Source organism: Mandrillus leucophaeus, unplaced genomic scaffold (genome assembly GCF_000951045.1).
Source record: "Mandrillus leucophaeus isolate KB7577 unplaced genomic scaffold, Mleu.le_1.0 Scaffold353, whole genome shotgun sequence".
Lineage (NCBI taxonomy): Eukaryota > Metazoa > Chordata > Mammalia > Primates > Cercopithecidae > Mandrillus > Mandrillus leucophaeus.
This window is the reverse complement of record NW_012103732.1, coordinates 1504278-1528079: the sequence shown is the minus strand read 5'-3', so window position 1 is coordinate 1528079 and position 23802 is coordinate 1504278. Positions and strand designations below refer to the sequence as shown.

Sequence of the window (23802 nt, the reverse complement as noted above, 5' to 3'; positions counted from 1 at the left end):
ACCATAGCATATATAATTAAGTATTTCATTCAAGAAATTCAATAATTCCATGTTACTAGCAGGTCAATGACCATTTAAAAATACATTAATGGTTTAATCACAATGAAAGGTTATCTGATTTTCAACTTTTTCAGTTTTATGTACAGAGCTCAGTGACTAAAATTTTTCTTTAAAAATACAATAAAGTTCAGCTGGTAATAATGTGTATGAAGTACACTCCTCTAATATAACTTTGTAAAAAGAAAATAAATTGAGTGTTTGTGGGGAGCTCGCTTTAAACCCAACTCTATGATGATTATAAACTAGATTAAATTTTTTCTGTAATCTAATAGTTACCCAGTTTTTTACTTCATTGTGAGAAGTCTTTTCATTTTCAATGATTATTTTCCAGCTAACAACTGTCAAGAAACACACAAACATTAATTGACATCTCAACAAGAGTTGGTCAAAATCTATCTCAATAGAATTATATCTCTAGTATTTTTCCATGGGTTTTTATTACTCAGAAACATTCCCAGATTTTCTTTTTTGATATTCCAAAAGGAAGTTAGCTATCTCCTTACTTTTCCTCCCTCTCCCAGCAGCGAAACAAAAACCCATGTCGCAGACCTTCTTTTAGACTGATTAGTAACAGATCCTTTAATGGCCCACTTGATTCTATTAGGCTGTGAAGTCTTCCTGAATAAGGAGAGGATTCACTCACTTCCTAGAGGAATTGCCCAGTTGATATGGTTAGGATTTGTGTCCCCACCCAAATCTCATGTCGAATTGTAATTCCTGGTGTTGGAGGAGGGGCGGGCGGGAGGTGATTGGATCATGGGGGCGGATTTCCCCCTTGCTGATCTTCTGATAGTGAGTGAGTTCTCACGAGATCTGGTTGGTTAAAAGTGTGCAGTACCTCCCCCTTCCCTCCCTTCCTCCTAGCCCAGCCACTAATGGGTGGAGATGTGCCTGCTTCCCTTTCACCTTCTGCCATGCTTGGAAATTTCCTGAGGCTTCCCCAGAAGCAGAATCCTGTACAGCCTGCAGAATTGTGAGCCAATTAAATCTCTTTTCTTTATAAATTACCTAGTCTCAGGTATGTCTTTATAGTGTGTGAGAACAGACTAATACACCAGTAGATAATCTAAGATAGATCTCCTTTACATCAGACAGGTAAATTAAGTTGTTTCTCTCCCTTCTCATTCCTTTCATCATTTATGTAAATTCTTACATTCTAATGTTTTTTTTTCTTCAGTAACTAGAAAAGAGGACAATTTCTCCCCTTCTCAATCTTATCTAAACAGAAACTCTGAATACATTATCTAAACCTTCAACAATATTTATTTGTTTTAAAGTCACACAAATACACATGTGCATATATATACATAATTTTTATGCAAAGTATACCTTTATTAATATTTGTTTAATACTTCTGCTTTAATGTTAAAGAGACAGTAAGATCCCTGCTATCAGAAACAAGTCTTATCAAGTCACTTGTATAATATAACAGGGCAATGTAGAGTTTGATTTTGCCATTTTGACCCTACTGTTTTTGACCTTGAGGGTATTTTGATGCGAAAGTATTTTTTAATAAAAATATGTAAATCAGAAGCTAACATTAGTGAATCTTAGAATTCTATAGTCAGCTAAATTATCATTCAAGAAAAAAAGTTAAATGAAAGCTTATTTTCAGACAGAAATCAGAAGAATTTACCATGAATAGGCCCTAGCTGTGAAAGAACTACTAAAGGAAGAATTTTAGGAACAAGGAAATCCTGGAGGAAGAACGAATGTGAGAAGGAAAGATAAGAAAAGAGAGTGATTAACACATGGATTCGTTCAAACAGACACGGACCTTTAGAACAAGAATAATGACTAAGTTTTACAGTTAAAAAAAAAAAGAATGCTGAAGTATTGGACAACAATTACATGTAAGTTGGGCATGGGGACATTCACATAAAATTTATATATTAACTAATTAAGAATTGAGATTCAAATGATGGCATCCAAGAACATGTATCTCAGATTACATTTTCCAAAGATGCTGCACCAGTATTTCCCATTCCACAATGTGACCTTGACACTCCTCTCATCAAGAAATGGGGTCTACGTCCTCGCCCCTTTAACCTGAGCCATCTTGTCTCTGAGTTGTAACCAGTAGAATGCAGCTGAAGTGACACTGTGTGAATTCTAAGACTAGGTTATAAAAAGTGATGTAATTTTCTCCTTGTTCACTGGCACACCCACTTCTGTACCCTGGCGCCACCACTTCTGTACCCCGGCGCCACCATGTAAGATGTCCAACTACCCTGAGGCCTCTATGCTGTGAGGAATGCAAGGGCAGGGTACGTGTAGGGCAACTGGTTATCAGCCCCAGCTGAAGTCCTAGCCAACAACAAGCATCACCTGTCAGACATGAAAGTGAAGGTGCCTCCGGATGATTCCAGCCTCGAGTCACTGGGCCACTTAAGGATGTTAAATCACCGCAAGTCATTTGAGTTTTCCCACCTGAGGCCCCAGACATCATGGAGCAGATACAAGCCATTCCTATTGTGTTCTGTCTAACCTCTGACCCACGGAATTTGTCAGTAAAATGAAATGGCTGTTTTAAGCCCCTAAACTCTAGGATAATTTTATTTGTTATCCTAATAGTAACTAGAGCAAACAGGGAAAGCCTTTTCCATGTTGTTTTTTTAATTGCTTTTCTTATTAATGTTTAAAGTTTTCTTCATATAGATCTCATGCATTTCCAGTTAGTTGCATTCCAAGAGATTTTATCCTTTTTGTTATTACTGTCAGTGAAATATTTTCTCCTATTAAGTTTATAAGTGGGTGTTGTTTACATATATAGATTATGCATGCATACATTTGTTCCCAGACAATTTACTTAATTTTTCAATTTGTTTTAGTTCGTTTTCTTGTTGATTCTCTTGGGACTTCCAGGCATACAATCGTATCATCTGAAAATGATGACTTTATCCCTTTTCTCTAATTTTTTATATCTCTATTTTATTTTTCTTTTATATTTGCCTTGGGTAATTTAAATTCTATACATGTTGAGTTTGCATAGATATATTATTTTAGATAAAGTTAGTGAATTTTTATTATTAAACTTGCTGGGGAAGATCAACTGGGGATGACTAGGCAATTGGATATACAGGCTCGAGGCCCAAGAGAGTAATATGGGATCTGAGAATTTGAAATCTGAGAATCATCAATGTAGGGGCAATCACTGAAGTCATGAGAGCAGATGAAAGGGCTCCAGGAGGAACAATGTATAGCAAGAGGAGAGAAAAGAATCTAGAACAGAACCCTAAGAAACATCAACATGTAAGAGACTGACTGAACAAGTAATCCTACAGCAGAGAAGTTGAAAAAACAAGAGCATTTTGCAATAGAAGGAAAAAAAGATGGCATTTCAAAAAGGGGGAAAGGTCTGTAAGCTCTTGAGAAAGCTAAGGATGTCCTTCGGATTGGGCAATTTGAGGGCTGTTGGTGACCTTGAAATAGCAGTGTGACTGGAGTGGTGGAGGAGGAAACAGTTTGTAGTGAGTTGAGAAATGAATGGCATGTAAGAAAGAGAGAATCATTTTTAACAAACTTTGAGGAAGTTTGTCTTAATTATTAGAATTAATAATGGGACTTAGCAGAGTTATGAAGGCAAATCAATTTCAAAAAATCAACGGTATTTTTATACACCAATAAGAAAGAGGTAGATGATGAAACAGGAAATGATTCCCTTTATATTCACTTTATAATAACATCTAAAAATATCCAGTATGTAGGAATAAGACATTACTGAAAAACATTAAAGAAGACTTAAATAAGTGAAGAGATACATACTATGTTTATAAATTGGAAAACTGAATCCCATATTAATTCATAGACTTAATACAATCCCAGTTAAAATCTTAACTTCTTTCCTTTTTGTAACTTGATAGTCTGATTATAAAATTTATATAAGATTGTGGCCCAGTGTGGTGGCTAATACCTGTAATCCCAGCACTTTGGGAGGCCAAGGCAGGCAGTTCACAAGGTCAGGAGATCAAGACCATCCTGGCCAACACGGTAAAACCCTGTCTCTACTGAAAATACAAAAATTAGCTGGGCGTGGTGGTGCGTGCCTGTAGCCTCAGCTACTCGGGAGGCTGAGGCAGGAGAATGGCATGAACCTGGGAGGCAGAGGTGGTAGTGAGCCGAGATCGCGCCACTGCACTCCAGCCTGGGGAACAGGGAGAGATTCCATCTCAAAAAAAAAAAAAAAAATGTAAGATTGCAAAGGGCCAAGACGAGACATATTTTTCAAAGGTGAAATAATTAAGGCAGCATAGTATTGACAGGATAACCAAGTAGATGAATAGAAAAGCACAGACACTTAACATATGAAGTAGATGGCACTGCAGAGCAATAGGGAAAGGAAACTCTTCAAAAAATGAAATTCAAACAATAGAATATCTATATGGAGAAAAAGAAAATTGTTTTCCTGTTTTGTGTTATGTATAAAAATTATTTGCAGGTAGCTTAAATACCTACATGTGAGAGGCAAAATATAACACTACTAAAAATAATATAGAAAAAATTTTATGATCTCAGGGTAGGGAAGAATTTCTTCAACAAGACAGAAAAAATCTTACTTATAAAGGAAAATATTGATAAATTTGATTTCATTAAACTAAAGAACTTCAGTTCAGCAAAACAAAGAAAAGATAAATTACAGAATGAGAAGCCATAAGTAACACATATAGCTAACAAAAACTAAAATCTAGAATACAGAAAGAATTTGTTCAGATCTAGAACAAAAACCACTCAATGTAAAATATGGACAAGAGTTCAACAGATACCACATAAAAAGACAAACCCAAATGGCTAATAAAGTCAATCTTATTGTTGTCAAGGAAATGCAAATGAAAATCACGATGACTCACTGCCCACCAGAACTGGCAAAAATACAAAAGTGTGAAAATAACAGGATGGTTACTTTGGTGAGGATAGAGAGTAACAGAATCGCTGTGTACTATGGGTGCAGTGTAAATTGAAGCTACCACTTTGGAAAATTGTCTGGCATTCTCTCATAAAATTAAATATATGTATATTTTATGACGTGGTAATTCCAATCCTACATATATACCATAGAGAAAAATGTGTATATAGATGCATATATCAAAATGTTCCTAGATGCACTGTTTATGATAGCTTAAATCAGGAAACAACACACATAGTCATCAACACTAGAATGGATACATAAACCATGGTATATTCATGTATTAGAATTCCATACAGCAACAAAGATGAAAGAACTGTTATATACAACAATATGGATGAAGCTTCTATAAATAACACGGAACAAAGGGAGCACAACACAGGAAAATATACACCATGACTCCATTTATATCAAATTCAAAAGCAGGTAATTATATGATTTAGGATTGCATGCTTGGAAAGTGTATTGGCATACTTAAGCTGAATAATTAAGGACTGTTTAATAAAAGGTGTGGGCAGAGTTTAGGAAAAACTACAAGGAATGGTGCATGCCCTCGGGCTCATAACAGCCAGAGCCATAACCAATCCTAGCCCTGAGAGAGGTGCATGGAAAGGTAAGTCTCATAAAAAATGTAGCCTTTTGGGCTGAGCGCAGTGGCTCATGCCTGTAATCCCAAATAGCAAACAACCACAAATAAATAATAGTTGTAACGTCAAAATACTTGAATAAGGGGTCCAGATATTAGCTACTTTAAGCCATTTTAGTTAGGGAGAAGATTTGTAAAAAATGCAAAGCTCTCAGGACCCTAAATTAGGAGGGAGTGAGCGTGTGTGTGTGTGTGTGTGTGTGTGTGTGTGTGTGTGTATTTTTAAAATAAAAGGCAGAATTCTCTATTTCTAAAAAGGCCTATTAAATTTTTAATTGGGCCAGGTGTGGTGGCTCATGCCTGTAATCCCAACACTTTGGGTGGCTGAGGCAGGCAGATCACCTGAGGTCAGGAGTTCAAGACCAGCCTGCCCAACATGGCAAAACCCCATCTCTACTAAAAATACAAAAAAAAAAAAAATTAGCTGGGCATGGTGGTGATGTACTCCAGTAGTCTGAGTTACTTGGGAGGCTGAGGCAGGAGAATTGGTTGAACCCGGGAGGCAGAGGTTGCAGAGAGCTGAGATCGCACCACTGCACTCCAGCCTGGGCAACAGAGCGAGGCTCCATCTCAAAAAAATAGAAATGTGGCCTTTGTTTGGTGTGACGGTTAATTTTATGTGTCAGCTTGGCTGGTGATATGGTTTGGCTATGTCCCCACCCAAATCTCACCTTGAATTGTAGCTCCCATAATCCCCATGTGTCACGGGAGGGACCTGGTGGAAGGTAATTGACTCATGGGGGCAGGTTTTTCCTGGGCTGTTCTCATGATAGTGAATGAGACTCATGAGATCTGATGGTTTTATAAAGGGCAGTTCCCCGTGTATGTTCTCTTGTCTGCTGCCATGTAAGACATGCCTTTGCTCCTCCTTGCCTTCTGCCATGATTGTGAGGCCTCCCCAGCCATGTGAAACTGTGTGTCCATTAAACATCTTTTTATTTATACATTACACAGTCTCAGGTATGTCTTTATTAGCAGTCTAAGAACAGACTAATACAATAAATTGGTACCAGTAGAGCAGGGTGCTGCTGTAAAGATACATGAAAATGTGGAAGCGACTTTGGAACTGAGTAACAAGCAGAGGTTGAAACAGTTTGGAGGGCTCAGAAGAAGACAGGAAGATGTGGGGAAGTTTAGAACTTCCAAGAAACTTGTTGAATGGCTTTGACCAAAATGCTGATAATGATATGGACAGTAAAGTTCAGGCTGAGGTGGTCTCAGATGGAGATGAGGAACTTGTTGGGAACTGGAGTAAAGGTCACTCTTGCTATGCTGAGACTGACAGCATTTTGCCTCTGCCCTAGAGATCTGTGGAACATTGAACTTGAGAGAGATGATTTAGGGTATCTGGCAAAAGAAATTTCTAAGCAGCAAAGTGTTCAAGAGGAAGCAGAGCATAAAAGTTTGAAAAATTTGCAGTCTAACAATGCGACAGAAAAGAAAAACCCATTTTCTGGGGAGAAATTCAAGCCAGCTGCAGAAAATTGCATAAGTAAGGAGGAATCAAATGTTAATCTGGTGATTAGCAAAGACAATGGGCAAAATGTCTCCAGGGCACGTCAGAGACCTTGCAGCATCCCCTCCCATCACAGGCGCAAGGACTAGAAGGGAAAAATGGTTTCCTGGGCCAGGCCCAGGGCCCCCCTGCTGTGTGCAGCCTATGGACTTGGTGCCCTGCATCCCAGCTGCTCCAGCCGTGGCTAAAAGGGGCCAAAGCTCAGGCCGTGGCTTAGAGTGTGCAAGCCCCAACCCCTGGCAGCTTCCATGTGGTGCTGAGCCTGCAGGTGCACAGAAGACAAGAATTGAGGTTTGGGAACCTCTACCTAGATTTCAGAGGATGTATGGAAATGTCTAGATGTCCAGGCAAAAGTTTACTGCAGGGGCAGAGCACTCATGGAGAACCTCTGCTAGGGCAGTGCAGAGGGAAATGTGGGGTGGGAGTCCCCACACAGAGTCCCCACTGGGGCATTGCCTAGTGGAGGTGTGAGAAGAGGGCTGCCGTCCTCCAAACCCCAGAATGGTAGATTCACCTACAGCTTGCACTGTGCACCTGGAAAAGCCGCAGACACTCAATACCAGCCCATGAAAGCAGCCAGGAGGGGAGGTTATACCCTGCAAAGCCATATGGGCAGAGCCATGGGAGCCCATCTCTTGCATCAGTGTGACCTGCATGTGAGACATGGAGTCAAAAGAGATGATTTTAGAGTTTTAAGATTTGACTGCCCCACGGGATTTAGGACTTGCATGGAGCCTGTAGTCCCTTCATTTTGGCCAATTTCTCCCATTTGGAATAGTATATTTACCCAATGTCTGTACCCCCATTGTATCTAGGAAGTAACTAACTTGCTTTTGATTTTACAGGCTCCTAGGTGGAAGGTACTTGCCTTATCTCAGATGAGACTTTGGACTGGTGGACTTTTGAGTTAATGCTAAAATGAGTGAAGACTTTGGGGAACTGTTGGGAAGGCATGATTGGTGCTGAAATGTGAGGACATGAGATTTGGGAGGTGCCAGGGGTGGAATGATATGATTTGGCTATGTCCCCATGAAAATTTCATCTTGAATTGCAGCTCCCATAATCCCCATGTGTCATGAGAGGGACCCAGTGGGAGGTAACTGAATCATGGGGGTGAGTTTTTCCCATGCTGTTCTCATGATAGTGAATAAGTCTTATGAGATCCGATGGTTTTATAAAGGGCAATTCTCCTGCACACGTTCTCTTGCCTGCCACCATGTAAGACATGCCTTTGCTCCTCCTTCACCTTCTGCCATGATCGTGAGTCCATTAAACCTCTTTCCTTTATAAATTATGCAGTCTCAGGTATGTCTTTATTAGCAGTGTGAGAACAGACTAATACGGCTGGGTCATGGGGTCCATATAATTGGTTGCTTCTGTGAAGGTATTTTTTGGATGAGATTGACATTTAAATTGTTGGAATTTGAATAAAGCAGATTACCCTCTGTAATGTGGATGGGACTTATCAAATCACTCGAAGGCCTTAATAGAAAAAAGATTGTCCTCCCTCAACCAAGAAGGATTTCAGCCAGCAGACTGCCTTTGAACTCAAACTGCAACTTTTCCCTAGGTCTCCAGCCTGCCAGCCTACCCTGTAGATTGTGGATTTATTTGAGTCTCCACAATTGCATGAGCCAATTCCTTAAAATAAACATCTCTCTCTCTCTCTCAATATACAGATATGTGTGTGTATATGTGTGCATATGTGTGTGGGTACACACATTATATACATATATGTATATGTTTGTATATACAAACACACACAACACACACATATATATACAAACATCATGTTGGTTCTATTACTCCAGATAACTCAACTAATACAGTGGTGACAAAGGAGACTCTGCAGGGGAGGAGCCAGGGGAAGGAAATATCCCGTCTCATTCTGCTCCCTCTGATCTCTGCATTGACTAAACCTAACTAGAAGCCAGAGGCCAAAGGAATCTGTTGATATACAAGCTGGCTTCCCAGTGGATGGAGCAGGATGGAGAAGGGGAAGAATGGGCCTGGAGGGACAAAGAAAGGGTTAAATCCATAAAGAGTGGAATCATTATAATAAAATTCAGGATGGTGGTTATCTCTAGAAGGGTGAGATCAATTTAGAAGGGACATATAGGATGGGGTTATTTCCTTGATCTAAATGACAGTTAAGTGGGTATTTGTTTTATAGTTATTCATTAAACTATACATTTATGTTTTATACCTTTTGTATATTTTGTAATTTAAAAGTTTAAAGAAGAAAACAATACTGAGCAATTAAGAACTTATGAAATATTTGAATTCTAAGTGGTAAATAATTTTCCAGGTGAGCAATTTTGTAGCATTTAAAACCAGTTTGCTTTAAACACTAGAAAATATGTTATAGACCATTGTACGAGTCATAACAAGTGAAAAAGTTAAATAACCCTGAAGTAAAAGATACTTTCTCTCTTTTTTTTTTCTTTAAAAAAAATGTTGCTTCTAGTCATATGAGGAAGAAAGAATAATAGCTAGAGACTTGCATATGTTTAAACTCTAACAGCGAAGAGCAGTGGAGAGATAAAAGTTGAAGACAGGGGAGAAGAAAAGGGAAATAGATGCCGTGCAGCCCCTCCAAGTTAAAAGGTCTACACACAGCACTATCAGAGGGATCAGCCTGAGATCAGATAACGCATTCTTATTGCATTTTGACTGGAGGAAAAAGTAAAGGACGGATGTGGCTACATGCACATTTGTTAGCTAATTGTGGGAAGCTGAGGGAAGTTCCCCAGTTGATGCCTCCGTTTTCTCTGTGACAGAAAACATGAGACTGAGGGAAGAGATATCAAAGTTACAGACAGGGGAAAGTGAGAAGACTTGAACCACTTTGGAGAGCCAGGCAATACCAAATGCTCAATTGAAGTTGGAGGCCATGAATTTATAGTGCCATCAATATGCACTATTTTGAGATTTTCTATAGCAATATTTTACAACCCAGATATGGGTATTGAAAAATCACACACTAAGGTTGATCCAGGGTTTGGGTTTTAGACTAAAAAACAATAGAAAGGAGCTATGAGAACAGAGACAAGAGATGCAGCATGAAATCTCAGTCAGATAGGGAGGAAAATGAAGACAGAAGAGGACTAGCAGAGAGGAAGAAAGCAGGAGGATCAAGAGTTAGCAGGTCCCAGGAGAGCAAAAGCGGGGAGCAACTGGATGATGGAAACAGGGTAGAAGGCTGCTTGTCCAAGTTGTTGGATAACTGAATGTGTTGTTTTAGATGTGGAGCTGTTGCAGGCAGTGACATTATTTAGGGTCTGGCCATGGTAAGGAGGTATAAAGTGGAAGGGAGGTGAAGGTCATCATGGAAAAAGAGGCTGAGATGTTGAAAAGGAGTTCATGAGGCCATTGAGATCATAGAGGACCATGGACATATCTGGGGTCGAGAGAAAGACAGAGGCTAGATACTGAGCATTTAATGAACAATGTGTGTGTTGAGGGGAATGAGGTTAGGTGGTTGACTGGGAGGTTGCTAAATGACAGCAACAGGAGAGAAAGACGGGAGTATAGTAAATGTCTTCCTTGAATCTCAGAAGAACAGAAGTGGTTCGGGAGGATGAAAGAGTAATTAACTGGTTCTCCCTCTCTACCCAGATTGGAATTCCAGAAGGTGAACTAGAAAGACTCGACAGGAAGCAAAGCATGGGTAAACCTAGATGGGTAAACCTAGATGGCCAAGGTAAATTACAGCTGGGCCTGTAATAAGGCTATCAGGGAATAGGGCAAGTTAGGTTAAACTGGCTATAAAATTTTCAAGAATTCATTTTAGTAATACCCTGATACTGGGTAGTGAGCAGTATTGGTCTAGCTCTGGAGATTCCAAGTTTTTACATCACTACTTGATACGAGAATCTAATAGTAAAACACATATATGCATTACATGCAGTTATTTGCATACCTGTTCAGTTATAAGATTTCTTTGAGGAACCATATTCAGAGACTGGCTTTGTGACTGTGGCTCTTGGATGATCTTTGTAGTTAATGCCATCATGCAGAAAGGTCACCGGTCTTTCCTAAATGGCTGAACCTGCCAATCAGAAGAGAAAATTTTAGAAAATTGGTCAAGGCATAAATTGGCTTAATGCAGTTTGCTCTGGAAATGGTATCTCTCTGTGATAACTCGGTGTTGGTATAGTTCTAATAAAAGTGTTTATAGACACAAAACATCCTTGGGATAAAATGTACAGGTCATTTTGATCCAGGTGCTTAAGAAATGTCTGTTGAACTGAAAAGATAATGATAATGATGGGCTTCCCATGTAGACTTTCCTATAAGGGAAGACAGTATTTGCTACCTATTATAAGTTTCTACCCCTTTAATAGTCGAGAGTCCCATTACAAATGAGCAAATAAGTATTCTAGTTTACACATTGGGCTCTTGTGCTTTGGATTGGGACAAACCTAGTCCCCTGAGTGTGATCAACCCTGGGCACCTTGACAAAATAAAGTTTGTGGACTTGCAAAACTGAAGAATGAGCCTTGGACAATGTGACTTAACAGGCAATGTCATCCTGAGGCCAGCCTGAGCAGCCCAGCTGGCCTCTCCCCATGACATTTCTAGCTCAGTTGTTTAGAATAGTGACTCTATTTAGATCAGTTTCACTTCCTGCAATAAAAATCTTTGAGATCATGATGGGGATCATTAGCAAAACATTGTTGTAATCATAGTTAATGCAAAAGGACTGAGGAATTTATATTAGATCATAGTGAGTTAATAAAATGCACTGGCTGAAAATGTCTCCTAATTCTAGAGTCTAGCATGGAGAGTTACTAATAGTGTACAATTTGTGGCTGTTTGTGGGTGGTGGCCTAGTAACAGACTGTTCCATTTCAAGGCTACAGCTAGTGAGCACTAAAATGCTTGTGCTGAAACAAAACAAAGTAAACTCTGCTTTTTTTTTTTGTCTGTTTTGTTTTGTTTGTATTACATTATACTTCACTGCTGCTTATGTTATACCAGGGCTGCACATTTCTGAGTGTCTCATTCTTTTTATTCATAGATAGACTCAGACTTTTCCCATGATTCTGAAGAGTTAGACATAATGATCAGTAAAAACAGATTTTTGCCAATATGACAAACATTCTAGTAACAATGACTGATTATTCTTTTGTTTCTGTTCACCTACAAAAAGAATTGTGCACTAATTTGTTCAACAAAATGTCATTTGTTGCCATGTTTTACTGAAGAAAAGGATTTTCTGGCTCCTTAGAATTTAATAGGTTCTTCTTATGATTTGTCAATTTCTATGGTGGTAAACAAAACTATCTAAAAGAAAAGTCAGTCTAAACATGGCACATCCCTTAATTTTACCTGGTGGTTAAGTAATCCTTGTTTTTATATTAAATCAATAAGGATACACTATGACTTAAAGGCAAAAAAACTCTGGGAAGACTTTGAAGAAATCAGGGCCTGTACTGCACTATTTACGTTGCAGCCTGAATGAGAGTTTAGGGATGGGAATAGTGGAGGCTCTGCTCAGGTATCTCTAACTTAGTGGAGAAGTTTGAAAAGCTCTGCTTGCCACTGAGATTAGTCCAGAAGGACCTTTGCTTGGCTATCCATACTTATCACATCACTGAGAAAGGTCTAAATGCCTTTTAATGTAGTTGGAGAGTGCCCTTGTCCTACCCAGGTCCTAGAACTGGAGGGAGCTGGTAACACAAGAACATGTTGAAGATGAACACTGAAAACACTCCTTCATTAGCAGAAACAGAATGGGCCTTGTCAGAGTTGTGACAGTTACTGACAGGGCAGGGGGTTTGGATCTGGCTAAATATAGCCAGGGGAAAGAAACTAGTAGTATAACTGGAAGGATGGTAATGATTACACGAGTGCATATGTTTTAATTTGAAGGTAAAAGAGGAGAGAATATCAATCAGAGATATTACTGAAGTCCCAGCTTAATATTTTAAATATTTAAGGAGCTCTAAAGAGGAATATCTGATTCTGCTTGAGAGACAGCATTTGAAAAAAAAAAAAAAAAAGGAACATGAAGATCAAAATAAGTAAGAATGTGTCCAAGGGAATCTCAGGAAAGAGTAAATGAGCAGGAAAAAAAAAAAAAAGTGAAAAAATGTCTGTAAGATAAGCCAAAATTGTTAAATGTTTCAGCTAGGTGATCTATTAGAATGCCAAAAGGACTATTCATGAGGGGTAGAACTGCCAACCTAATATATAATGGCATTAGCAGGACTTTTCTCAAACAAAGAAAAATCTCTAAGAAAATTTTAATTACTATTAACTGTAAAATCAAATTTTTAACTGCAGACAGGATTATAGAGTGAGAAGTGAAAAGTTATAAACAAGTTGAGAAAAATGAGGACCAAATGTATTGTGTGAGGGCAGACGAAGTCAGGGGAAATGATCTGTGACAAGGATCAAGAGTTAGCAGGTCCCAGGAGAGCAAAAGCGGGGAGCAACTGGATGATGGAAACAGGGTAGAAGGCTGCTTGTCCAAGTTGTTGGATAACTGAATGTGTTGTTTTAGATGTGGAGCTGTTGCAGGCAGTGACATTATTTAGGGTCTGGCCATGGTAAGGAGGTATAAAGTGGAAGGGAGGTGAAGGTCATCATGGAAAAAGAGGCTGAGATGTTGAAAAGGAGTTCATGAGGCCATTGAGATCATAGAGGACCATGGACATATCTGGGGTCGAGAGAAAGACAGAGGCTAGATACTGAGCATTTAATGAACAATGTGTGTGTTGAGGGGAATGAGGTTAGGTGGTTGACTGGGAGGTTGCTAAATGACAGCAACAGGAGAGAAAGACGAGAGTAGAGTAAATGTCTTCCTTGAATCTCAGAAGAACAGAAGTGGTTCGGGAGGATGAAAGAGTAATTAACTGGTTCTCCCTCTCTACCCAGATTGGAATTCCAGAAGGTGAACTAGAAAGACTCGACAGGAAGCAAAGCATGGGTAAACCTAGATGGGTAAACCTAGATGGCCAAGGTAAATTACAGCTGGGCCTGTAATAAGGCTATCAGGGAATAGGGCAAGTTAGGTTAAACTGGCTATAAAATTTTCAAGAATTCATTTTAGTAATACCCTGATACTGGGTAGTGAGCAGTATTGGTCTAGCTCTGGAGATTCCAAGTTTTTACATCACTACTTGATACGAGAATCTAATAGTAAAACACATATATGCATTACATGCAGTTATTTGCATACCTGTTCAGTTATAAGATTTCTTTGAGGAACCATATTCAGAGACTGGCTTTGTGACTGTGGCTCTTGGATGATCTTTGTAGTTAATGCCATCATGCAGAAAGGTCACCGGTCTTTCCTAAATGGCTGAACCTGCCAATCAGAAGAGAAAATTTTAGAAAATTGGTCAAGGCATAAATTGGCTTAATGCAGTTTGCTCTGGAAATGGTATCTCTCTGTGATAACTCGGTGTTGGTATAGTTCTAATAAAAGTGTTTATAGACACAAAACATCCTTGGGATAAAATGTACAGGTCATTTTGATCCAGGTGCTTAAGAAATGTCTGTTGAACTGAAAAGATAATGACAATGATGGACTTCCCATGTAGACTTTCCTATAAGGGAAGACAGTATTTGCTACCTTTTATAAGTTTCTACCCCTTTAATAGTCGAGAGTCCCATTACAAATGAGCAAATAAGTATTCTAGTTTACACATTGGGCTCTTGTGCTTTGGATTGGGACAAACCTAGTCCCCTGAGTGTGATCAACCCTGGGCACCTTGACAAAATAAAGTTTGTGGACTTGCAAAACTGAAGAATGAGCCTTGGACAATGTGACTTAACAGGCAATGTCATCCTGAGGCCAGCCTGAGCAGCCCAGCTGGCCTCTCCCCATGACATTTCTAGCTCAGTTGTTTAGAATAGTGACTCTATTTAGATCAGTTTCACTTCCTGCAATAAAAATCTTTGAGATCATGATGGGGATCATTAGCAAAACATTGTTGTAATCATAGTTAATGCAAAAGGACTGAGGAATTTATATTAGATCATAGTGAGTTAATAAAATGCACTGGCTGAAAATGTCTCCTAATTCTAGAGTCTAGCATGGAGAGTTACTAATAGTGTACAATTTGTGGCTGTTTGTGGGTGGTGGCCTAGTAACAGACTGTTCCATTTCAAGGCTACAGCTAGTGAGCACTAAAATGCTTGTGCTGAAACAAAACAAAGTAAACTCTGCTTTTTTTTTTTGTCTGTTTTGTTTTGTTTGTATTACATTATACTTCACTGCTGCTTATGTTATACCAGGGCTGCACATTTCTGAGTGTCTCATTCTTTTTATTCATAGATAGACTCAGACTTTTCCCATGATTCTGAAGAGTTAGACATAATGATCAGTAAAAACAGATTTTTGCCAATATGACAAACATTCTAGTAACAATGACTGATTATTCTTTTGTTTCTGTTCACCTACAAAAAGAATTGTGCACTAATTTGTTCAACAAAATGTCATTTGTTGCCATGTTTTACTGAAGAAAAGGATTTTCTGGCTCCTTAGAATTTAATAGGTTCTTCTTATGATTTGTCAATTTCTATGGTGGTAAACAAAACTATCTAAAAGAAAAGTCAGTCTAAACATGGCACATCCCTTAATTTTACCTGGTGGTTAAGTAATCCTTGTTTTTATATTAAATCAATAAGGATACACTATGACTTAAAGGCAAAAAAACTCTGGGAAGACTTTGAAGAAATCAGGGCCTGTACTGCACTATTTACGTTGCAGCCTGAATGAGAGTTTAGGGATGGGAATAGTGGAGGCTCTGCTCAGGTATCTCTAACTTAGTGGAGAAGTTTGAAAAGCTCTGCTTGCCACTGAGATTAGTCCAGAAGGACCTTTGCTTGGCTATCCATACTTATCACATCACTGAGAAAGGTCTAAATGCCTTTTAATGTAGTTGGAGAGTGCCCTTGTCCTACCCAGGTCCTAGAACTGGAGGGAGCTGGTAACACAAGAACATGTTGAAGATGAACACTGAAAACACTCCTTCATTAGCAGAAACAGAATGGGCCTTGTCAGAGTTGTGACAGTTACTGACAGGGCAGGGGGTTTGGATCTGGCTAAATATAGCCAGGGGAAAGAAACTAGTAGTATAACTGGAAGGATGGTAATGATTACACGAGTGCATATGTTTTAATTTGAAGGTAAAAGAGGAGAGAATATCAATCAGAGATATTACTGAAGTCCCAGCTTAATATTTTAAATATTTAAGGAGCTCTAAAGAGGAATATCTGATTCTGCTTGAGAGACAGCATTTGAAAAAAAAAAAAAAAAGGAACATGAAGATCAAAATAAGTAAGAATGTGTCCAAGGGAATCTCAGGAAAGAGTAAATGAGCAGGAAAAAAAAAAAAAAGTGAAAAAATGTCTGTAAGATAAGCCAAAATTGTTAAATGTTTCAGCTAGGTGATCTATTAGAATGCCAAAAGGACTATTCATGAGGGGTAGAACTGCCAACCTAATACATAATGGCATTAGCAGGACTTTTCTCAAACAAAGAAAAATCTCTAAGAAAATTTTAATTACTATTAACTGTAAAATCAAATTTTTAACTGCAGACAGGATTATAGAGTGAGAAGTGAAAAGTTATAAACAAGTTGAGAAAAATGAGGACCAAATGTATTGTGTGAGGGCAGACGAAGTCAGGGGAAATGATCTGTGACAGCTTCTGAATAAAAAAGGAGAACATTTCAAAGCATGTTTGTAAAATGTGCCAGCTGGGATAGTACCCAATGGATGGCCATAGCAGAGATGCATGTAAACAACACAGCAAGCAAAGGGAGTGCAGGAGATGGGAAAGGCTTTTAGTACAGTTAAAACATGAGCCAAATTATAGCAATACTGAACAAAATCTATTTTTTAACATATTAGAGTTCATTGAAAAGAAGACATACCAGCAAAGTATTATACCACTTAACTCTAACATACTATATTTCTGTATGACTACAAATGGAAAACTTCAAAAAAATTATGCATAACTACATAATACACAATCAATGGTGCTTGATAACAATACTTATATTTATTTATATACATCCCTGGGGGTGGTATTTTATAATTTAAAAGAGGTTTTTTTTTTTTTTTGAGATGGAGTCTCGCTCTGTCACCCAGGCTTCAGTTCAGTGGTGCAATCTCAGCTCACTGCCACCTCTGCCTCCCGAGTTCAAGCGATTCTCCTGCCTCAGCCTCCCAAGTAAGTGGGACTACAGACTCCCGCCACCATGCCCGGCTAATTTTTGTATTTTCAGTAGAGGTGGGGTTTCACCTTGTTGGCCAGGCTGGTCTTGAACTCCTGTTGATCCTCCCACCTCGGCTTCCCAAAGTGCTGGGATTATAGGAGTGAGCCACTGTGCCTGGCCTAAAAGAGTCTTATCACTTTTCAAGAGCTAAATAACAGAGCAGGCATATTAAAGGCCAGATTACCAGATTTCTTTGGAGTTCAACCCTTTGAAAAATGCTAGTAGAAAAAGGGAGCTCTGACTCAAAGAAACGTATGTTCTGCTATTTTTAAGTAATATTTTCACTGTAAAACCAAACAGTTGTTTTAAAAACATCACTGAGCACAATGATAGAGGTGGGTAGATAACCGAAGTTCAAACAAAGAAACAAACATCGACATTTTCTGAAAGAGTTTAGGATAGCTGGATTTCACATGTACATAACATTCTAGATTAGGGCTTCCCTGGGCCACACTGGAAGAAGAAGAATTGTCTTGAGCCACACATAAAATACACTAACACTAATGATAGCTGGTGAACTTAAAAAAAAAAAAAAAGAAAAGAAAATCTCATAATGTTTTAAGAAAGTTTAAAAATTTGTGTTGGGCCACATTCAAAGCCATCCTGGGCCACATGCGGCCCTTAGGCCGCACGTTGGACAAGCTTGTTCTAGATTCTCACTTTGACTTTTCCAAACACAACTGAGATTACAGCCTCACAATTTAAAAGAAATCGACAATTTAGAAGAAGACTGTAGGCTCGTTCTCTGGGAAGAATGACCCAGGGAATAAAATAAGTAAAGTCAACTTTGCTGAAGACTGACTAAATGGTCATTGGTCTTGGTGAATTACTTTGCTTAAGTTACTGTCATGAAGTACATGCAAACTCTTGTTGTTGTTGTTTTTTTAAAAAAAAGCCAATCTTGAATTTTATAAATTTTGTGTAAATTTGCACACTTTATCTCTCATTAGTTAAAACAATACAAATACATTTTTCGCGGAGCTGATTGCTAGGCAAACGGGTCTGCAGTTTATCTGTGTTGCTTTTCCCTATCTCTCCTTTACTTCCTGTGTCACAGCCTCCCTTACCACAGTAGCCAGCCCCAGTGCTGTGTTCTGCATCCTGGCAGGCCCAGCTTCACTGTGGTATCTCTAAGCTTGTCCTCCAGAGCACAGCCCTGGAGGACAGTTTGGTCTCCACAGTTTGGAGACCAGCCAGGAGTCTCCAAACTTTTTTGACCGAGCACCCCATCAGAAAACAATGTGAGCACACTCCCAAGGGCTATAAATTACATGCATATATTACTATGAATACAATATAACACAAACAGAAAATTTTGAATAGATGAGATGAAGATCAAGTCAATCGTAGTTTAATGTATTAATTGTGATACATTATTTGATAATGATACATACATTATGAAATTTTCCTCTCAAAAGTTATTGTGAATAAAGCTTTACAGGGAGAAGGACAATTGAATATGTCTCATTTTAAAATCTTGGTTTACATTTTATGACACAGCAATACAGTTATCTGGTTTTATGTTCAGTTTATTTAAAGGCTCTCTGAAAAGAACTTAAAAAGATCTGTGGAATTTATCAATGAAGAACTGCTTCATGATTCTCATTTTTCAGTCCCATTATGCAAAAGTTTTAGTTGATATTTGATGAATATATTTCCTGCTTGCAAAATGTTACTCATCTGTTTCTGAAACTAATCAGAAGTGTAATACGTTTTTACATGTTTAACCCATAGTTTCAGAACTGATTGAAATTATATTTGGAAAACGTTTAGGGAGTTAGAAAATTCTATAATATGGAAGAGATTTTATGGGTTACATGCCTTGTTTTCAATCACAAACATTACATAATGAAGGAGGCAGTTTCAAACACTGGGTAAGGGCACAGACCCTGGGGCCAATTGTCTGAATTGGAATTTCAGCTCCTCTGCTCCCTACTTGGGTAGCTGGGATTACTTGCCTTAGCCTCCCAAGTAGCTGGGACTACAGGCTCCCGCCACCATGCCCAACTAATTTTTGTAATTTTAGTAGAGATGGGGTTTCAACACGTTGGCCAGGCTGGTTTCGATCACCTGACCACAGGTGATCCACAAGTTTCTTGCCTCTTTTTTTCATGTGGCCAAGTTTCTTAACCTCTTTGTGCCCCATTTTCTCTCCAGTAAGTTAGGATAATAATAGAACCTACTCCATAAGGTGGCTGTGAGAATTAAATGAGTCAGTATTTGCAAAGCACTTAACGTAATGCCTGGTACATGGTAAGTATACTTAAGTGTATAAAGAATTATGGAGCTGGGCATGGTGGCATGCACCTGTAGTCCCAGCTACTTGGGAGGCTGAGGTGGGAGAATCAATTGAGTCTAGCCTGGTCAACAAAGTGAAACCCCATGTCTTAAAAATCAAAATTATGTGTAGAACCCTGGACATACACATGCCATGTGACCTAGCACACCCACAAATATACTATATTTTGAAGCAAAAGTGATCCTGGCAGCTTTGTTTATAATAGGCAGAAACTGGAAATAGCCCACGAGTCTATCTACAATGGGATGGATAAATAAATGGTGGCATATATTTGCATTGGATGCTATTCAGCAATGAAAAGGAGAAAAACAAACCACAGCTACAGCAACACCATTTAATCTTACAAATGATGATGAATAAAAGAATCAAGGCACAAATACATACAGTGTGATCCCACTTAGAAAGCGTTCAAAAGGAAGCAAAACCAAAATATCTGTTTAGGAATGCACATAGAGGTAGTAAAAGTCTAATGAAAAATGAATAATCGTTACAAAAGCCAGGCTTATTATAATCTCTGAGGGAAAGAAGAAGAGGGCTGTAGCTGAAGAGGGGCGCCGTGCGTGCACACACACAAGCACACGCCTTTCCGTGAGCACTGAGACTGCTCTCACTTTTGACCTGAGAGATTTTAGGAATGTTTATTTTATAATTATTTATTAAATCATGTGCATAGCTTTTCTGCACTTTTCTTTATGTGTGTTGTATTGCACAACCAAAACTTTTTCAAGCTGCTATAAAATTCTTGTTTCTACAAAATTAACTACTTGTATAACCTCTTACAGTGTTGTGTATTCTGGCTCCAGCTTCTTTGTTAGAATAAATTGCATAGGAGATATGCTGTGAATGAATTTCATGTGGTTGCTCTCATTGTAATGTTAGCTTGGAATTCTTCTTTTCTATTCCTTTTTTTTCTTTTTTTTTAATGTTTAGTCAAAACAACTAATCCGTCAGTGGTTACATGTAAAGAAGTTTTGCATAAAACACAGTTTTTATTTTTAAACAGTCAATTATTGTTTACAGTATTGTCAAAAGATGTAGAAGAGAAAATATGTCTTCTCTACTACAGCTTTTCTTTAGTGGATCACAAAAAAAGTTATTTCAAAATGTATTTCATTTGTTGGAACACAATGTAGTAAATACTAAACTGAAACAGAATTTCTGAAATACCATAAAGTGGAACATATTAAAAACATCTGTGCTTTCAGTTTAACCTTATAGTAAACTTCCCACATTGTTTAACTTGTTCAGATACTTATGACTGGATGTTTAGCAAAACTTCAAGTGAAGATTCTCAAGGTATTTGCTAACAAAGGAATGCAGTTGTTTTTTTCCATTTGTGTTCTATGTATTATTTTAGATATTTTTATCTTGGCAAGAAGAAAACTATTTCCCCAAGAGTGTGCTGCTTGTTGACTTTCATTTTTAAGAAAGCTCAGAAGAGACTTTGTAGCATTTATTCTTGGTGACTTTTCTTGACAGTATTGACTTGTATATAGTACACTACTTAAACATGCTAGAAACTTTATTGAGTTTGCCTTCAATACTTTGATGTTTAGTTTTTAAGTTGCTAGCGAATTGTAATCAGTTTAGAATATCATTATCTATTAACTATAATATGCACTTAGGGTGAAATCAATGTTCCCAAAAATGGCTGTAAATTCATACTTAAAACAGTGTTTTTTATAATCTATTATTACGGTCAACTTCTTGGCAAATCTGATTAGTCGTTGGTTTTTTACCTTGCAATGTGGCTCCCAAAGAGTGTCAGAAACATCAGCTTGGCTGGGTGTTTTTGCTTCTTCTTGCATTTTTAACACTGTCTCCCTTGGTTCCTGCTGTAACATTAGTTTATTTAAATATCATTCATAAGTCCCCTTAGAAACAGAAACTGCAACATGTGGCAGTATGTTGAAAGTGAACATACAGCCCTCCCGCTACCCCTCACTGTGCATCCTATTGCTGCCGTGCCCCCAACACTCCTTGTGTCTGCCCACTTACTGGTCAGCCTGGGGTACCAGCAACAATCCTGACATTAACTAGTAGTAAAGCTTAATTTTTTTCTCCTCCCTTTTTTTTTCATTAGAAAAACAATGGGTGTGATTAGAAGTTTATTCTGGAATTTCAGGGATCATCTTCTGTACCCCACCTTGAAGACTCAGGCTCTAGATAAGTGGTCTTAAAAATTGTGTTGGTTTTTAACCTTGGAAAACCCATCTTTTTAATGAAAATGAATATGAAACTTTTTTTTTATAAAGATAGCAATAAGACCGCCCTGATTGACTTTAAGATGCAGTGTCAGAGTTCAGATCTCACTGCTTACTCTTTTTCTGCCAGCTCCTCAAGCTGATTTGAAGATTCTTCTATGGAAACCTAGTTTTCCTTGAAACATAGTTGGAAAAAATCTTCTGCCAAGCCTAGATCTCTAGGCCGGACCTCACCAATGCTTACTTCCTCTCCAGCTGTTAAGGAACCAACACGTTTTTCAAAAACCGGTATATGAATATTCACAATTTGGGGACTAGTAATAGCCCACCCCAATTACTTTACATGTCCTCACTGTACCTTATGCTACATCTTCTTTAGGGATAAGAACATCTAATAGAGTAAATATGAAATGGTGGCATTTCAGCCACTAAAATAGGAAAAAAATATTGTTTGGGTTGGAAGCCCTTCCTGTGTGTTCCCCAGTGACCTTGAGGTTGGAGGACATGTGATATCTGTTCTGTTAACACTGGTAAAATAAAATTTTTTAAATGTGCTAATGAGAGAAACTACAAATACATAAAACAAATAAAAATTTGAAATAAATGGGAAATAACTTTAAAAAAGTGATCATAAGAAAATTATGAAAAGATCTTTAAGATACCAGAAAATGGACCATCTGTGATATTCTTTTAGCCAAGATAAATAACACTTGCTGCTGTAATAATTGACCTCAAAATGTCTGGCTCAACTCACTGAAGATCTATTTATCACTCAAATCACAGTACAATGCATGCTGTGAGGAAGCTCTGCTCTAACTAGTCATTCAAGGATTGGTTCCACACTGCAGTTCCAATAGCTTCAAACACCTGGCTTCAAGGTTGACCTGACTTCATGTGGTTGAGACAGGAAGATAAAAGAGAATGGAGAGACACACTTCTCTACTGCTCAGCAGGGATCATATTCCGTTGATGAGAACTAATCATGTGGCCCTACCTATATGCACAAAATTTGAGAAATGTCATTTAGCTGTCTTGGAAGAGAAAACAGGTTTGGTGAGTATGTAGCCAGGCTTTGTACCAGATACTCAATTTGTAGCTTGAGTATCACCAGGTATGACTCCAGAAATCTCTTGGGAAGCCTCCACTACTCTTTTTTCTGCCTGCTTTAATATAGAAATCTACATGCTAGCACTAACTTCATCTCTTGCTGTTCCTAGGACGAGTCATGATCTTCCATTTTTTTATACCTTTGCATGTGATGTCTGTCCAGATCTTTGAAATACTCCTTCCCTTCTAACCTCCTCTTCCTCCAAAGCTAACAAACTCTTAATCTTTTAAGATCTAAGACAATGTTTACTTCCTTTATGAACTTCTATCTGACACAGAAAGCACAGATCTCTTCCTAGCATTCACTGAACTTATCTTTTACTTTGTACCTGTCTCTTTTACTGACTGTCTAATCACTTAAGGAACTAGAATGTTTTCAAAATGATTAAGTGTGCTAATATTCACAAACTAATTAATATGTCAGAGGCGTTTGAACCAGAGCAACTCCATCTTGAGTAGGGGCTGGGTACACCAAGGCTGAAACCTACTGGGCTGCATTCCTAGAAGGTTAGGCATTCTTAGCCACAGGATGAGATAGAAGGTCAGCAGAAGATACAGGTCACAAAGACCTTGCTGATAAAACAGAATGCGGTAAAGAAGCTGGCCCAAACCCACCAAAACCAAGATGGTGGTGACAGGGACCTCTGGTCAACCTCACTGCTCATTATATGCTAATTATAATGCGCTAGCATGCTAAAAGACACTCCACCAGCACAATGACAGTTTACAAATGTCATGGCAACGTCAGGAAGTTACCCTATATGGTCTAAAAAGCGGAGGAACTCTCAGTTCTGGGAATTGCCCACCCTTTCCAGAAAAACTCATGAAT

General features: G+C 38.4%; 1 protein-coding gene across 1 annotated transcript in view; it reads left to right on the top strand.

The window, feature by feature from the left end:
- The first annotated feature begins 919 nt into the window (after window positions 1-919).
- RHOBTB3 (Rho-related BTB domain containing 3) overlaps window positions 920-23802 on the top strand; it is a 94905-nt gene continuing 72022 nt past the window's right edge. Inside the window, exon 1 of the mRNA XM_011989433.1 lies at window positions 920-1033. Within this exon, the coding sequence (XP_011844823.1) occupies window positions 936-1033 (98 nt within the window). The 5' untranslated portion in view covers window positions 920-935. The remainder of the gene's footprint in view (window positions 1034-23802) is intronic.